The sequence below is a fragment of the Muntiacus reevesi genome, chromosome 10 (assembly GCF_963930625.1).
Source record: "Muntiacus reevesi chromosome 10, mMunRee1.1, whole genome shotgun sequence".
NCBI classification, from domain to species: domain Eukaryota; kingdom Metazoa; phylum Chordata; class Mammalia; order Artiodactyla; family Cervidae; genus Muntiacus; species Muntiacus reevesi.
The window spans coordinates 1,915,008-1,932,940 of record NC_089258.1 but is presented as its reverse complement, the minus strand read 5'-3'; the positions used below and the strand labels follow the sequence as shown (position 1 = coordinate 1,932,940).

Sequence of the window (17,933 nt, the reverse complement as noted above, 5' to 3'; positions counted from 1 at the left end):
GGGAAACCAGTGGGGAAGGGGGGTCTCGAAGGACTACGACGCTGGGGCGTGTGGGGGGCGAGGGCGCCGGGGGTGTGCGGGGAAACTTCTCGAGCCCCGCATGAAGAGCACACGTGTATGCGGGCGCGGGGCTCGACCCGGGCAGGAGGCTGTGCGGGGACGCTGGCGGCTGGCGACGGAGGGGGTCGTTCATCTCCCTTGCGTCTTCGGGGAGACGCTCTCCCTCGGCTCCTGGGTCGAAGGACGCCCAGCGGATGGTGCGCCCCCTTCCCAGACCCGGACTCCAGCGGGTTGGTTTTTTTTTTTTCCCCCTAGCGCCCTTCCCCCTACGCCCCCGGTTTGGCTCAAGAGCCTCGGACTCCAAACCCTCGGGCCTCCGCTGAACCTCCCCAGGGCCTCCCGGAGCGGGCTGCCCTGGCGCGGGGGCGGGGGCGGGGGCGGTGGGGGTGGGAGGGCGCAGCCCGCTCCGGGCGGGGAGAGGCGGGGGCGTGGGGGCTGCCGCGCAGCGGCAGGAGCCGCGGGAAGAGAAAGGTGCGGAGGCTTTGGTGGGTTTGGGTCGAAGCCCGAGCCCTGGCCGGGGTAGCTGGTCAGTTTCCGGCCGAGGCTGCAGGTCAATCCGGGGAAGGGCGGGCGGCCGAGCAGAGGGAGCCGGCGGCGGAGCTCTCCCCTCGGCCCGCGTTCCCCGGCGCCACCGCCACCGCCTTGTCGCCGCCGCCGCTGCAGAGTGTCGCTGCTCCGCCGCGCGCCCGCGCCCCGCGCCGCCAGCGCTTGGGAGCCCGAGCGCCGAGCCCGGGGCGGAGGAGAGGGGCGCGGGCGCGAGAGCCGCGGCGAGGGAGCTGCGAAGGGGGAAGGGGGCGGGCGGAGGGAGGAGCAGGGAGAAGGGGGAGGGAGAGGAGAGCGAGGGAGAGCCGGGGAGAGCGGGAGCAAAGAGCGAGCGCCGGGGAGAGGAGAGGGAGGGAGAGGAGAGAGCGAGCCACACGCACGCAGAGACACACGGTCACCGGAATTCCATTAGAAAAAAGTGACACGAGCAGGGGTTAGCGGGAGAAGATTTTTTTTGAATCTTTCCTCCGTCTTGTGCGAAAGAAGCGACTCGGGTCTCGCGTCCTCGAAGCTCCCACTGGATCGTTCCTAGGCGCTGACACCCGTCGGTGGATTTCTTTCTTATTTGCGTTTTATTCTGACCCCCACCCTCGCCACTTCCTTCCAGCCCTTCACTCTCAGATCGCCTCTCCCCCGACCTCCTCAGTCCCCTCCCGGGAAGCGCAGGGGAATCGGACCCGCGGGGACTCGCGCCTCCCGGACGAGCCGAGGGAAGGGCAGACCTGAGGACCGGCTGTCGGCTTGAAGAGCACACACACACACACAGATACGTGTGTATTTGATTTTAGTGGGCAAGGGGGGCGTCGAGACGCAGCCCACCGCCCTCCTTTCCCCCACCCCCTCCAGCCGAAGGCGAGAATCGCAGGACTCAGGATCTTCATCCGGCGGACTAGCTGGGATCTCCGCATTGGATTTGGGGCTGATTATCACTGCTTGGCTATTATTATTGTTGTTGTTATTATTATTATTATTATTATTTTTTATCCAAGGGAGAAAGACAGAAAAAACTGTGGGATTTATTTAACATGATCTTGGCAAACGTCTTCTGCCTCTTCTTCTTTTTAGGTGAGTACCTGCGGGAGGCGAGGACAGCGTGTCCGCGGGAGCCTGGGGGCTGCGCGGCCGCGCGCGTTCAGGCGACGGCGAGCAGCCTGGAACCTTGGGGGCGAGCGGGGCGCTGGCGGGGGACCGACCGGTGGGAAGAGCGCGCGGCGGGGCGAGCCGGGCCCGGGCGCAGCTGAACCGAGCTGGGCCAGCGGCGGGGATGCGGGTGGAGGGACGCGAGCCGCGGCTGGCCGCGTACGCGCAGGGTTGGGAAGGAGACTTAGAACATCCAGACCATCCCCGCGCGCACGAACGCAGACACAGTCGCTCACTCACTTGCAGTGATAGCGCTCATTTCTCTCAACATAAAGGGTTCAAATTGCGGCAACTTACCAAAAAAAAAAAAAAAAAAAAATCCAACTCTCGATCTGGAAGAGAGGAGGGAGGGGAGAGGCTCCGTGTCGGGGAGAGGAAAATCCTGCCATCCTACCTTTCCAGGCGGCTCCTGGAGCCGATCGTGGTGGAGGGTACGGGCTTCTCCGGGAGCTCCGGATGGACGTCTGTGGGGCAGTCCTGGCAGCCACCCCCCACCTGCCAATCAACCCCTGGAAAAGACACCCCGCTTCCCACTCTCCGAATCCCTTCCCCGCGGCTCCACTCCCTGGAAGACTTTTCAAGTTTCTCCCCTCCCTGCAGCCTCCCTCCCGCGCAGACCCTAGCCATCTAGGTGGGCGGGAGTGAAGGGTTTGAGCCGCAGTTCACCGCCTTGTCTTTGCCACCTTTGGGGCGGGGACCCGGTAGCTGATGGGAAGAGATGGGAGGGAGGCCAAAGTTTGCTTCCTTGGGTTAAGAAGGAGAGGGGCTGAGGGGAAAACCTGCTCATTCTTGTAAGCCCTCTCCCCCAAGGGCAGGGAGGGAGGGCTGCCTGGGTGCCCCTGAATCCCGACTGTCTTTTTCCCACCCAGAATTCCCAATCCCTGGCCCCTTTTTTATGCTGCAAGAAATCTCAGCTGCTTGGGAAGAGGGTGTAGAGGGAGCGTTCTTGGGGGTGGAGGTGAGTAAAAGTGGGTGTTGGAAAGGCTGGTGCCGACCAGGAGTCCCAGGCACGGCTGCTGCCCCAGTAAGTGTGTGTGTGTGTGTGTGTGTGTGTGTAAGGACCACACGTTTGCTTCATTGTGGATGCTGCTCCTACCACCTTGGCCTGCTGGCCTGCTGTGTGGCCAGGTGAGCCAGCCTGCCCAGATGGGTCACGAGAGCACGCTTTCCCTCCTTGAGGAGGAGAGAGGGAAGGCCTAGGAGGGGGGTAGGTGCAGCCACAGAAAGCCATGAGGGGTGTCCTAAGAAGTGTCTTGACTAGGACCAGGGATTCAAGTCCAGTCCCTGTTGATCGGGCCCTGGGCCCTGGGCCCTCTGCAGCCCCACCTCCCCTTCCCCCTCCTGCATTCGTGGGGCCATGGGGCTTGGCCCGGCTCTAGGGTGTGGCCTTCACAGTCCTGCCTCAGGGAGCCCGGAGGTGGCTCTTCTTGGGATAGTGTTCTCAGGTGGGAGGGGCTGAGGGAGGAGGCCGGGATGGTTGCTCTGGGCCCCACTGTGCTCCTGTAAGCCTTTCCCGGCAACCCTCTCACTCCGGAGGGGCCATTATAAAAGCTGACCTTTTCTCCCACGGCTGATTTGAAAACCCAGCTTTCTGGGGCCAAGAATGAGCAGGGCCAAGAAGAAAAGAAAATTGTATTTCAGGAAAAGCAGCCAGACTGCTTGCTTCTGAGCTGCACACACACCCCAGGCCAGCAGGGCTCCCAGGTGTGGATGATGGCCCCTCAGTCATCTCCAGGCCCAGCCCCCCAGCAGAGGTGGGGGGTCCCAGCCTAGGGGCCTGAGGAGAGACCGTCCTGAGCCTGTGGGGTGTGCCTGGGGTCCTGCTCAGAGATGGCCTCCCTGGTGTCTGTGACCCTGGTGGGGGTGGGGATGAGAGGAGGAAAAGTTGGCGGGGAGGGGACGGGGGTCACATCCTTTCAGTTCCTTTCTCTTGAGAAGCCCCTTCTCAAAGCTGGGGTGCGTGTTGACTGAGTGACCACAGGACATTGAAAGGCTCTGTGTTAGGCCAGCCGAGAACGAGGGATATGTTGGTTGTTAAGGAAATTTCAGCCCCAGGGCCCTTGCCTGGCAAGGAGCCCACAGTTGGGAGTTGGTTGGAAAGTTGGCTTTGGGGAGAGGCTTTTCTGGAGCTTGAGAGGTGGGGTGGGCATTTTCAGTCGGGGATAGAGTGAAGCACGTTCCTAGGTGCAGGGGCCTTCGGTGTGTTCCTGCCAAGGTTCTGAGTGGGGTCTGGGCGTGGGCATGCCTTCCTGGCCCAGCCATCCTGACCTCCAGTGTTGACAAACTCAGAGAGAAAGTGAGATGGGGAAAGTGATGGCGGTGGGGCCCGGGGTTGGTCAGAGGGCCCGCCTCCCACTGGCGTCCTCGCGCTCATCGGGGCACTTGATGGACCTGGATGGCTGTAGGTCTGTGTGGTCTCACAGCCCCCGCTGTGTCTCTAAAAGCTGTTCCACATGTCTGTGCTTTCCTTGAGAGATCCGAGTTTTCTCCTGATCTAGGACTTGGAAACATCACCAGAATACCTTCCAACCTTTACTCACCTAGAATGCTTGGCCAGAGGCACCAGGTTGCCATGATTTCTTTCTCTGGCTGGACTTCTTGGTTCTGGGGGTCATGGCACCACTGAGAAGAGTCAGGGGTAGGTGGTGGTCAGGGAGTTTGGTTGGAAAATGCACTGACCCTCCTATGGAGCATCTCTCTGCCGGGAGCTGAAAGGAAGAGAGAAGCCCTTGCTATAGGCACAGGAGCCCAGGACTCTGTAAGCATCGTCCCTTAGGGCTGTAGGCCCACCTGTAGGGCAGGAAGGAAGTGTCATTTTTGCCCCAGTTCCCTATAGGCTCCTGTGCTGATGCTTAAGCCTGGGGAGGAGGCCGCTTTCTTTCATCTCCCACTGTGCAGCCTCAGGTAACGCCAAGGTGGGAGGGGAGTCGCCTGCTGGGATGCTGGGGTGAGGAGAGTCAGTGGAAGGCCCAGGGCTGGGCCGGTCCTAAGGCTCCAGCAGCCTGGCTGCCTGGTTGGCTAGGTGGGACAGCAGGTACAGGTGAGGCCGGGTAACAGAGCTGATCCTAGAGGGCCCTGTTGCACCCGAGTCCTGCTTAGAGACCCAGGAATTTGCTGAAGCCTGGCAATAAAGCCCCCGCCTGGGCTTGGGCGGGAGGGTGCTTCTCCATCCTACCCTGGGCAGATGCCTCACTGTCTATGCCCACCTTCCATGCTGGTTTCTTTAGTGGTCTTGCTCAAGCCTGGCCATAACTGTCAGCTCCTCCTGTCGTGAGGTAGAGTTCTGGTGGCTGGAGAAAGTCTTTTGTTGTGGACCCTGAGGTTTTCCCCACCCCAGGTCCGCCCCCCCTCCTGGCTCTGTTGGTGGGATAGGCCTGGCCCACCAAGAGTTGGTTCCTAGTTGCCTTTCCCCTCCGTGGCCCTCTGGGTAGGGACAGGGGTGCAGTGCAGCGCTTTGCCTCTAGGTGTCGCTGCCTCCCTGTGCTAGCTGCTCCCTGAGCAGGGCCTCCTGGGAGAAAGGAGAAGTGGGAGTTCTGGGTCGAAATGGAGGAGATTCTTTGGGATTAGGGGATGGGGGAGACTTCTGCTAGGATCTTATTATGTTTCGGGGCAGAATGGAGTGGAGGAAGCCCCCCACTATCACTCTTCTGGTCTTGGGAAATTCAGTCTTGGCTCCGGCCTTTTTGTGGGGCAGGATCTGGGTGAGGGGCTTGGAGGGGACCAGGGGACTGGATGATGTCTGTTTGGGGAGCTTGCTTTCGGAAGGACCTAGCGGCACTTTCTGTGCCTTTCCTCTCCATATCCCCTTCCCCCACCCCTTCCCTTCCGAGGACGGTGGGTTTGGACACTGGAGGCCATGCTGGGGAGGCAGGGTCCATGTGCGAGGCCGGGGTCCGCTTGCAGCTGACTTCTGGAAAGAGGGGAAAGAAGCAGAGGCCGGGAGAGCGTAGCAAGGAAGGGTGGGGAGGAGAGGAAAGAGGAAAAGAAATGAGAAAGAGACAGAGACAGAGAGAGGTGTCTGCGGGAGTGGTGGGATGGAATTGCTTGGTCCCCAGCATTTTTTTGGGGGGCTGGGGTGGAACTTGTCTCCATGGTGGATTTTGTCTCTGGCCACACTGTTGGACAGGATGGTGTGGAGGGCCGGGTCCCCCAGAGGAATGCTTCCCTTTGAGCTTTCCTCAGACCACGGGGTCGGGCTTGTCTCTCCGTGTCTCCTTATGAAGTCTGAGGACTCCAAATGGATAGACTGGGGGTCAGAGGGGCCGTTTTAGCCTGTGTGTGACCTTGAGTTGTCACGTCCCTTCTTTGGGCCTCAGTTTTCTGAGGGTGGGATGTGGGGACTGATCTGGTCTTTGAGAGCCTAACAGGCTGTGAAAGTTAACCAGTCAGCCTACCTGGTTCCTCGGCCAGACCTCTGTTTGGACCCGAGGTTGCTGGCAGGAGGCCTGGCTACTCTGAAACCGAGATCTCCCCTTGGCCTGCCCTAGGAGGCCCTGCAGCCGCCAGCTTTCTGCTGAGGCCGTGGGATCCTTCTCTGGACTCCTGGCATCTTAGACTGTCTGTGGTCTGGCTCGGGCCTCTGGCTCTTCTGGGCTGTGCTCCTGGGCCCAAGGCCATGGAAGGAACCAAGGAAAGGGTCGCGTAGGGCCAGGGCAGAAGACAACTTTTCTTCTTTGGGGTTTGAGGAGAGATGGTGGTATCTTGGGCCCCTTTAGCAGCGCTCGCCCTGACCTGCTGGGGCAGGCAGCTTTGAGTTGGGCTCGCTGTGCCGAGTAGAGCCGGTGTGGCTCTCCCAGAAGGGCCCCCAGGCCTGCCTCTGGGGTCGGAGACTGCGGCCCTCATTCACGCTTGTCTTCCCTCCCCACCACCCAGACGAGACCCTCCGCTCTTTGGCCAGCCCTTCCCCCCTGCAGGGCCCCGAGCTCCACGGCTGGCGCCCCCCAGTGGACTGTGTCCGGGCCAATGAGCTGTGCGCGGCCGAATCCAACTGCAGCTCCCGCTACCGCACGCTGCGCCAGTGCCTGGCCGGCCGGGACCGCAACACTATGCTGGCCAACAAGGAGTGCCAGGCAGCCTTGGAGGTGCTGCAGGAGAGCCCGCTCTACGACTGCCGCTGCAAGCGGGGCATGAAGAAGGAGCTGCAGTGCTTGCAGATCTACTGGAGCATCCACCTGGGGCTGACCGAGGGTAAGCCCTGCCAGGGTCCTGGGTTCAGCGGGAGGGCCTGGTAATGAGACAGGCTGGCCAGCTGTGTCTCCTTCCACCTCCTGGGCAACCAGGAGCTAACCATCTGACCTAGAGGGGCAGATGTTGTTGGAGAGACAGACGAAGGAGGAGGTAGGGAGGAGAAAGGGTCAGGGTGGTGGAATGAGGGGGGATGGGGGTCTGGATGGGGAGTGAACCAAGGATGGCTGGCCGGCTGTGTGTCGTGGTAACAAGGGCAGGTGAGGCCAGAGTGCCCAGGTGGATGGAGAAGCGGAAAGAGGAGAGAGAAGGGACTGGTGCGTGCGGGCGGAGCTGTGAGGTTTGCATGTGAGTAATCCAGCCCTTGCCACTCTCTGCTGCCCCCTTTCTGCCCTCCTGCTCCCAGGAGGTCTGCCCTTCTGGTAGCTTCCTGACCCCTGGCCTGGCCTAGGCACCATCAGCAGGGATTGGAGGGCACGTGGGCCGCAGGTCCCAGAGCCCTAGGCAAGCCCTCCTCCGAGGTCCAAGGCCGAACCTGTAAGCCTCTCACCCACCAACCACCTCCCCCACCTCCTCCCGCTCCAGACTAGGGTGTGGAGGATTTGCAGGCCTCCTGGGTTGGACATTCATTTATTAATTCAACAGGTGTTTACTGAGAGTTTCCTGGCTGCTAGGCATTAATAGTCGAGAGCAGCTGGGGCAGCGCTTGCCTTTGTGGAGCTTCTAGTCTGGGGTAGACATGGATAAGTCAGGGACTCGTTTGGTGATGTAGTGAGGGCTGTCGGAAAGCGCTGGGTGCTCTGGAAGAGCCAGAGAAGGGCATCTAACCCCTTTCTGTGAAAGCTAGAGAGCCTTCCTGAAGGAGGCGGCCTTCAGGCTGAGACTAGAGAGTGAGGCGCAGTTACTTCGTGAAGGCATGTGGGGCGAGTGTGGGAGGTGTGGGACAGAGTTTGGGCAAAGGGTGGCATATAATGCAGGTTAGCCGGCCTTCCTTACAGACATGCAGGTAACTCAGTGGTGCGAAGTTGCTTTAGTCGTGTCTGATTCTAGCCCACCAGACTCCTCTGTCCATGGGATTCTCCAGGCGAAAATATTGGAGTGGGTTGCCATGTCCGCCTCCAGGGGATCTTCCCGACTCAGGGATTGAACCCTCATCTGTTTTGTCTCCTGCATGACGGATGTGTTCTTTACCACTACCGCCACCTAGAGGCAGGTGGAAGTGGGGCTGGAGGAGGAGAGATGGAAGGGGGGTGTGGTGGATGTGGTGGATGTGGTGAGCAGCACGCCTAGGAGGTTTTCTGTGATGATCTCTGCTTCAGGACAAAGTTCATGTGGTTCCAGTAGGAGAGCAGACTGGAGAGACTGGAGGCCAGTGCTGTGGTGCAGGCCAGGAATATGGGGGCTGAACGAGGACAGTGGTAGGAGAGAAGGGTCTAAGAGCTGCCCAGGAGGTGGGATCAGCGGGTCTCGGTGAAAGGCCAGAGGAGTCAGTCTTCTGTGTGGGGCAGCTGAGTGGCTAAGGGGGCCTGTCATGGCAAAGGTGTTGAGTCGGGGGAGGGCTGGAGATATGCATTTGTTTTGGGGTACATGCCCCTCATCGGCCCTGCCCTATAGACAGCTGGGTGTGCAGGGCTGGGGCTCAGGTGAGGAAGGGGGTTAGGGTTGAGAAGTCATGAGCATGGACTTCCCTGGAAGTGATAAAGACTCCGCCTTTCAATGCAGGGGTTGTGGGTTCGATCCCTGGTTGGGGATCTGAGATCTCACATGCTGCAGGGTGTGGCCAAAAATAAATAAAAATGTGGTAAATCAACTACAATAAAAAACAAGAAAGAAGTCACCAGCAGCCTGCAGGTGGTAACTGGGGCCAAGGGATTGGGTACAGTCACATTAGGAGGGAGTTAGGAACTGAGCTACTGGGGTCACTGCCATTGAAAGATGGGCTGCAGGGGTGATGAGGTGGCTCTGGGGGTGAGGTGGGAGGGAGCCCCTTGGGAGGACTCACTCTCAGAAAGAAGGAGGATCAGCAGCCTCCAAGACTTCAGGCCCAACAGGAGGGGGATGGAGCGTGTCCCTGGTGCCCTTGGGGTGAGCACCTCAGGTGGCCCCTGGGAGTAGGAGCCTGCTTAGGGGGGTGCCTGGGAGCTGGGGAACTGGAAATGATGACTGTGGATGACTTCTTGAATTCTGGTGTGAATATAAAGGGCTTCCCAGGTGGCTCAGTGGTAAAGAACTCACCTGCCAATGCCGGAGACAAAAGAGACGTGGGGTCGATTCCTGGGTGAGGAAGATCCCCCGGAGGAGGGCATGGGAACCCACTCCAGTGTTCTTCCCCGGAGAATCCCATGAACAGAGGAGCCTGGCGGGCTGTAGTCCATGCAGTCGCAAAGAGAGGACACGACTGAAGCCACTTAGCAAGCATGTGAAGATAGAGAAGAACAAAGGATGCCTTTTTTTTAAAAAAGAGAGAGTTGAGTAGTTTAAGTTCTAAAGTAGGACAGGAGCGATGGAGAGGCTGAGGTGAAGAAGAGAGAGGGGTGTGATGTGGAACTGTGCGCTTGGGGGAGGGGAGGTGTCAGCCTGGACTCTGAGGGTCATCACCCTGCCTCCCCTGCCCCAGCTGCTGGAGGGGCAGGAGGAAGCTGGCCCAGGGTGGAGCCTGGACAGTGTTGGGTTCCTGACTAGTGGCTCAGGTTTCAAATTTGCCCTGAAATTAGGAGTAAACAGGGCTTGGAATGATTAACAGTCTTACCACCATTAGTAACATAATTCCTCATGAGCTGAATGGTAACTTCTCTGTTGCTGGCAACCTGGAATCCTAGAGCTTGCAATTAGCAAAGAGAGGGAACTCACCAAGTGAGGGGCTCTCTGTTCTCTGAGATAAGGAGCTGGCTTCCCCCCACACTCCCAGGCTGCCTCCCTGCACAGAATGTACATTTATCACAAATAAGACTTAATTGTTTAACTTCTTACAGAACTCACATAACAGAAACTGACAAATCCATGTTGCTGTTTAGTTGCTCAGTCATGTCCGACTCTTTGCGACCCCATGGACTGTAGCCCTTCAGGTTCCTCTGTCCCTGGGATTCTCAGGCAAGAATACTGGAGTGGGTTGCCATTTCCTTCTCCTTGTGCAAAGAACAGTAAAGGGCCCGATTCAACAAGCTGGTTTGTTTAGGTTTTTGCTTTCTTTCCACAGCCTTTAGTTTCAACCCAAGGGAGACTGGGCAGAAGGTGGGTGGGTTTGCTGTAGGTGCAGAATGGGAAGGGAGGGGATAGAAGAGTTTAGGGCTGGAGAGCTGGGTGGGCCACTGGAGACCCTTCCCATTGAACTGGCAACCTCGGCATCACCACATCAGTGCACTGGGGACCTTGCTTGGAGCCGGGCGGTGAGGTGTTTTGATGACAACAATAAGCATAATACGCATTTTATGCTGCCTTCTGCCACGTCTTCAAGACCCTTTTAACCCAGGAGAGCTCTGACTGTAGAGTCTCTGGATCCCAGTGCTTGAGATGGTTTGTTGGTTCATTTACTCAAGAAACATCTGTTAAACACCCATGGTGTGCTTCCGAGGGCGAGAGCACCGAGGAAGCCGTGGGCCCTGTGTGGGCACCTGCAGTCTGGGAGGCCCTTCTTTGGGTCCACTCTAGAAAGTCAGGCCCCTGCTTTTCTCCTTCCTCAGAACCATGCTCCCTGCCCCTTGCAGGCTGCTCAGTCCCCTCCCCTGGGTCTTGGGGCCAGCGGTTTCTGTCCAAGGCTGACTGGGGAACCTAGAGGCCTTTTATTAATAACAGCAGGTGGCGTTCCTCTGAGGGACAGAGTCTTCCAGAGAGGGGACTCTTCGTGGAGTGGGAAGAGTGGTCTCCCGGGAAGATGCAGGCACTTCCTCTCTATTCCTTGTTTGTGTGTGCGTGTGCTAAGTCACTTCAGTTGTGTCCAACTCTTTGCAACCCTGTGGACTGAGCCCACAAGTCTCTGCCATCCTTGGGATTCTCCAGGAAGGAATACTGGAGTGATTGCCATGTCCTCCTCCAGGGGGTCTTCCTGAACCAGGGATCATTAGCATTCTTGATAACCTGACTTGGGCCTGGGTGGGTGAGGGGATCAAGGAGTGGAGAGACTCACGTGGCTTTGCACTTAGATTCTCGCTTCTCCAGGGTCCCTACTGGTGGATGCAATTCCTGGAGACTTGGTCCCACCTTTTGCCTCTGAAGGGGAGGCCCTACCTGTCACCTCCCCACCTGAGGCTGAGCTCATTGCATGGACTGAGGACCTCAGCGTGTGGGCAGAGCTGGGAGCTGAGCTCTCAGACAGTCCCAACTGCCAAGGGCCTCGAGATCATTCTAGCAGAAAGCTGAGATGCAGAGAGGTGTGGTAAGCCTCACGGGGCACACAGCAAGCTGCTGGTGGGACCAAGCCCCTGACTCCTCTAAGTAGACCCCCTTCTGCTGTCCTGGAAAGCAGAGGCATCACTTGGCCAACAAAGGTCCATATAGTCAAAGCTATGATTATTCCAGTAGTCACGTATGGATGTGAGAGTTGGACCATAAGGAAGGTTGAGTGCCAAGGAATTGATGCTTTCAAACTGTGGTGCTGGAGAAGACTCTTGAGAGCCCCTTGGACTGCATTGGAGATCTAACCAGTCTATCCTAAAGGAAATCAACCCTGAATATTCACTGGAAGGACTGATGCTGAAGCTGAAGCTCCAGTACTTTGGCCAGCTGACACGAAGAGCCGACTCATTGTGAAAGACGCTGATGCTGGGAAAGACTGAGGGGGGAGGAGATGGGGGTGACAGAGGATGAGATGGTTGGATGGCATCATTGGCTCAATGGACATGAGTTTAAGCAAACTCCAGGAGACAGTGAAGGACAAGGAAATTTGGTGTGCTACAGCCCGTGGGGTCACAAAGAGCTGGACACAACTGAGCTACTAAGCAGTGACCGCTGCCCTGGGGGAGAGCTGTGGCCTTGGGCTTGTCTTCCCTCTGCCACAAATGCCCCCGTAATCACCAGTATTTACATGGGGGTGGGGGGAGGGATGTCACTGTTGGCTGCACAGGACACTTGAGACCAGGCTTCTTGCCTCCTCCAGTGGCAACGCTGAAGTTAAAGGTCATCCTGGTTCTGCAAATGTGAAGTGCACAGGCTTCTCCCTACATGTCCTCTCCCAGCTCATGGGCTTGGAGTCTGACATCCCGGGTTTGACTTTAGTCTTGCTGCCAGGCAGGCCCCAGGTTTCCCAATGGTGAATTCTGCTGCAGGAGCGGGCAAGGAGAACTGATTTAAATAGGATGGGCCCCTCCCAACCAGTCATGGAAGAGGCTCTTTTTCCCCAGAGATCCACCCCCTGGGTCAATCAGTCATACTAGCCCGTCTGTACCCAGGTACAGAGCTGTGTCAGATGCGGCAGGGAAGGACAGACCCTGCTGTAGGGAATGGGCCAGCAAGGAGAAGACGGCTCTGTGGAAAGTTAAGCAAGAGTTGTTTAGTCACTCAGTTGTGTCCGAGTCTTTGCGATCCCATGGACTGCAGCATGCCAGGCTTTCCTGTCTGTCACTATTTCCCTGAGTTTGCTCAAACTCATGTCCATTGAGTTGGTGATGCCATCCAACCATCTCATCCTCTGCTGCCCCCTTCTTTTGCCTTCAGTCTTTCCCAGCACCAGGGTCTTCTCCAATGAGTCGGCTCTTTATATCAGGTGGCCAGAGTTTTGGATCTTCAGCCTCAGTGCTTCCAATGAATCTTCAGGGTTGGTAGTACTTGTTTAAGAATTTGGTTTCAATAACACCTTTTATTTTTGGAGGCAGTATTCATACTGGTTAAGTACTTGGACTCTGGAGCCAACAGCCTGGGTTTGAAAGCTAGCTCTGCCACTCACCAGCTGTGTGATTTGGGCAAGTGCTGTGGCATCTCCATGCCCCAGTCCCTGATCTGAAAAATAGGGAGAATAAGAGTGCCTAGCCCCTGGGGAAATTAAGAGGATTAAATGAGTTAGTACATCTAAAGCGCTTCTTATAGTGCTGGTGTGAAGAAAGCACAGCATAACCTCGTCGTTGTTACAAAAGCGCTTCCTAAGTTCTCTCGTTATTTGTTCGCACTGGCTAGCATGGCTGGCACGCCAACCCCAGGGAATTTCTCCAGTGCTGGTGGGCAAACAGGAGAGCTTGCTGAGATCTTGCAAGCCCGTGATGGCCCTGCAGGCCCCGGGGAGAGGTGGGATTGGAGACAGGCCTGGACAAAAGAGTCACCTTTGGATTAGGCAGGTTCCAGTGGGCACCCCCTGTGCGTGAGGTGCCCTGTGTGCTGGCTCAGGCGGGGCCTGAGGGTGCTCTTGTGAGGTACAGTGGAGGGTGGGGCCACTTCTCGGGGGGCATGCTCTTCCTTCATGCCCTCTGGGGGAGGGTCTGTACCCTTTTTTGGGAGGGTCATCCTAGTATAGTGGAGAGATGCCTCGTCCCTGGACCAGCAGAGAGCTGGTCAGGGGCTAGCCTGTGGGTGACTTTGGGGCCTGGCTGAACAAGCAGATTCCAAGACCGCCCTCCTGGAGGCCGGCCCCTTCCTGCAGGTGGCCCCCAGGGCTGCCACCCCCATGGACTTCTCTTTAGGTGGTGAGCTTGCCTGTGGCCGTGGGCCTCAGGTGGACGGGAAATCAATGTGTGAGGCTGTGGTCATCACCTGCCCCCTCCGCGTGCACACACAGTCTGAGTGATTATCCATTGATTTCTCCTCACCATCATGTCCGTCTCGAGGATCTTCCCTTTCCTGCTGAGTCACTGGCGGAGGGGGCAGGAGTCCCGCTGAGGTGGTGGTGGGTCTCCAGGGCAGTCATCCGCTATTTATCTGCTGTCACTCATTCACATCCTCGAGCCTCTGGTGCACCCCAGAGTCTGGGGGAGAGGCAGCAGGTCGGGGGGAAGATAGGTCGGGAGGCATACAGGAGTCACTGGTCAGGCCTCAGTCCGGTGGACCTCAGCCAATCACTCCTGGTGACATGGTGGGAAGCAATGGGGAAATCCTGTCCCCTTAAGCTGGGGTATGGGCTTTCCAGGTGGCTCAGTAGTAAAGAATCTACCCACCAATGCAGGAGAGGTGGATTCAATCCCCGGGTTGGGAAGTTCCCCTGGAGAAGGAAATGGCAACCCACTCCAGTATTCTTGTCTGGAGAATCCCATGGTTAGAGGAACCTGGTGGGTTACAGTCCATGGAGTCACAAAAGAGTCAGACATGACTGTGGATGTGTGCACCCAAGTAAGCCTGGGCAGAGCCAGCCTGGTGTGATGGGAGAGGATGTTAGTGTCAGGGCCAGGTAGCTCTAGGTCTGCCTCGAGGAGCTGTGTGATCTCAGGCAGGTTGCTTCACCTCTCTGGGCCACGTCAGAGCACTCTCCTGTGAAATGAGGAAGTTGTACTAAATGACCTGGGATTTGTATAATACCTGGCCTTCCATGGGCTATCAGGGTTCCACCTCCCCCATGTCTTCTTTCCAGAAGCATACGGAAGTCCTTACAAGAGGCCGGGGCATGTGGGGAATCATGAGAGAGCTGTATCGGGCAGTCTGATCTGCTCTGGTTGGAGAGAAATACCTCACCCACATGAAGTGTGCAGTGCTTTGGGCAGGATGTGAGCCTGGCCTGACGCGGTTCTCTCTTCCAGGCGAGGAGTTTTATGAAGCCTCACCCTATGAGCCAGTGACCGCCCGCCTCTCGGACATCTTCAGGCTTGCTTCAATATTCTCAGGTGAGTGGGCTTGCGCTGGGGCCTTGCCAGTCCTGCTCAGGTCCCCTGGGGCTGGCAGATCGAACCTTGGGGCTTGGGTGAGATGTCCGCTCGCCAGTAAGCCCCTGAATACCTCCAAGCCTGGAGTCTTCATCTGTAAAGAGAACACCATGACACCTTCCCCCCTTCTCCTCACCACCACCGAGGTTGTGTGTGGCCTAGAGTGTTTATGGGAATGGCCTAGAATGACCTGCCATGCCGGAGGTCTTGAGTCTGACATCTGGTATTGCTTTCCCATTTTGTCACTCATCTTGCCTGGTGGGGTTCTTCCCAGCTGTTCTGCTTTGGTAAAGTTGCTCAACCCCTCTGTGCCTCAGTTTGCTCTTTGGTGCAGAGGGGAGGGCACCTACCTTGCTGGGTGGTTGTACGGTCAGAATGAACCAGTGATTGACCTGGGCTCAGCATGCTGCTGGGCTCGTGGGAGCTGTTAGTTGAGGTGGCCTGTGTTCCTGTCACCATCGTCCATTCTGTTGGGAAACTCTCGTCTCCCCTGGGGGCTCTGCTTCCGAAATCCCTCTGAGGAGAGCCTCTGCTGCCTGGCCGCTCCTGCCTCGGGCTGCCTAGGAAGGGAGAAGGCTCATTTGAGCTCCAGTGTGCTTGCCATGGTCTGTGTGTAGGAGCCCTGTGAGTTTTTTTTGGATCTTTCTTCTTGACCTTGTTCCCTCTGGCTTTTGGGTGACCAATGGGCCTAGGGCAGCCTACCCCTACTTGGGCACTGGAAGGGCCTTCTGGTCTTAGAGGCTGGGATGAGCTTCCTGGAGTCACCAGTCATGCTTACAGGGGACCAGGGTGGGCTTTCTCACCAAGACCTGTGAGTGTAGGGCCCCAAATCTCAGGCTTCTAGGCACTTTGTGACAGTATGTGAAACCTTTCGAAGTTTCTTTTGCACTAAACCAAGGTTTCTCAACAGCAGTGCCGTTGACATTGACCTGGGTAATCCTCTTTGTGGCAGAAGCTGTCCTGTGCGCGTGTGGTGTTTAGCTACGTCCCTGGCCTCTACGCCCTGGATGCCAGGAGCAGCCCCCCAAACTGCGACCACCCCGTGCGTCTCCAGACACTGCCACTTGTCCCCTGAGGGGCACAGTCACTGCCAGTGGAGAAGCGTGACTCTAGACTGCGAAATGAGACTCTAGGGACGCCCTCGGCCCTTTCCAATGAGGAATTCTCCAGGACAGTGTTTCCCAAACTTTTTCTTTTTTTCATTGTTGCCCCTTTAAGGAGAAAAATTAATTCTAAACAGAGAAATAGTCTCAGGCTGCTGGGGCTGCCATAGAAGAATATCCTAGACTGGATGGCTTAAATGATGGAAGTCCATTATCTCACAGTTCTGGAGGCCGGAAGTGCAGGGTCGAGGTTTCTGGCAGGTTTGGTTTCTGGAGAGGACTTGCTTCATGGTTTGCAGACAACAGCCTTCTCACTGTGTCCTCAACAGGGTAGCGGGTGTGGATGGGTGGGAAGGATGTGGGGGATTGGAGCAGGGAGATAGAAAAGAAGAGAGGGGAGAGAGAGAGAGAGAGAGATAAAGACCTCTTCCTCTTCTTATGAGGTCACTAATCCTATTGGATCATGGCCCCACCCTTATGACCTCATTTAACCTTAATGATCTCCTAAGAGCCCTGTCTTCAAATACAGTCACACTGAGGGTTTAAGGCTTCAGCATCATTAATTTAGGGTGGGGACACAATTCAGTCCATAGCCAATGCCAAGTAATACAATTTTGTCTGATAGGCTTGAGGTCTGGAGGGCCACATGCCACTGTCCTATCTCCCTTTTTTTTTTTTTTTTTTTGCTTATCCAGGAGCCCATTTTTGCTCCTTTAGGGCTGATACCCTCCTTTTCTCTTGAAAAGGCATGCTCTAAGGGATTAAGAGGTGGGGATTAAGAGGTGGGGATACACATGTCCCTGGTGGGAGAAATCCTGGGGCCCATGAAAAGGGAGGCAGTGGCCAAAGACTGACCGTTTGGCTGTGCCCTGGGGCACTGGTAGTGGCGGGGATGGCGGTGGATGGAATGGTGACTTCACTGGTGGTCCCTGCGTGGAGCGGCCTGCCCTGGGCTCTCACTCTCACACCCCGCGATGGGGTGATGGCAGAGGTACCCATCTTGTCTCTGTTTATGGCTTTGTGATGACTCTGTGATGGATCTTGCCCATCTCTAAGGGGCTGAACTCGCTGATGGACTGACTGAGGCCCCTCCTGGCACAGACATTTGCTTCTCACATCTCTTGATTAGTTTCAGATAGAAAACCACCTTGGGCCACTCTTTTGGAGGCAGTGCTCGGGGCCTCCAGCAGATTGAGGAGGTGGTTGGCATGTGGATGCTGTGATGGGGAAGTGCTAGCAGCCTCACCTACCTGTTTCCCACCCCACGCCAAGTTGGGGTGCCACTGCCTGGGCGGGAGCCATTGGTTTTACCTCCAGGGAAGAAATGGCTTTGGCTTGCTCCCTGGAGGTTGAAGGTCAGAGGTCCTCACCGGAGCTGGGACCGCCACTCTCTCCTGGACTGACACTAAGTATCTTCCTGGCAGAAAATCTTTCTGTAATGGATTTGGCATTCTGTGGGACAAGGAGGTTGACAAGACAAATGAGGAGATTGCTGGTCTGCAGCTCACTCAATCAGCATCCTTTACCTGCTGCTCAGACATAACTGGGCCCTGCACGACCCTGGATCCCTGGGCTCTGGGGACCACTCCCCACAGTGAGGGCAAGGCTCCCCCTCATTGCCCCCGCTGCCCCTGCTTCATCCAGGGCAGCTCTCAAGTTGGTGCATGGATGGCTCTATCTGAGGGAAACCTGGCCACCAAGAAACCAAGCAGACCGTGGTAGGGGGCACGCAGCAGAAAGAAGGCTGAGTGGGGAGCTGGGAGCCTGATTCCAGCGCAGTCTCTGCCGCAGTTCAGCTGATGGGCTTGGGAGGTCACTTCCCTGCTCCAGACCTTACGTCTCTAGGTGTGAGCTTAGAGCAGGCTTGAACTCATCCAGGCGCACAGACAACGATGGTGTTGTTTGACATCTATAGGATGGAGTAGAGCAGATTGGAGCTCAGATGGTCATGGCCATTGCCTGGCTGCCCAGGAGGCTGAGAGGTCAGTACCTGGGCAGAGTATGACCCACCTGTGGCTCGTTGGTTGGGGAGGCCCGGCCTGGGAGACCCCAGGTCCTGCGCTGATGCTTCACGATGATAAGGCTGCCACCCAACACGACTGCCCCTACCCTTCCACGTGTTTATATG

At 57.1% G+C, this 17,933-nt stretch overlaps 1 protein-coding gene across 2 annotated transcripts in view; it reads left to right on the top strand.

Moving 5' to 3' along the window:
- The first annotated feature begins 961 nt into the window (after window positions 1–961).
- The window catches only part of GFRA2 (GDNF family receptor alpha 2), a 102,998-nt gene continuing 86,026 nt past the window's right edge, over window positions 962–17,933 (top strand). For both annotated transcript variants that reach the window (XM_065946776.1, XM_065946775.1), the window contains exons 1-3: window positions 962–1,668; window positions 6,616–6,930; window positions 14,580–14,663. In XM_065946776.1, the coding sequence (XP_065802848.1) occupies window positions 1,629–1,668; window positions 6,616–6,930; window positions 14,580–14,663 (439 nt within the window). In that variant the 5' untranslated portion in view covers window positions 962–1,628. The remainder of the gene's footprint in view (window positions 1,669–6,615; window positions 6,931–14,579; window positions 14,664–17,933) is intronic.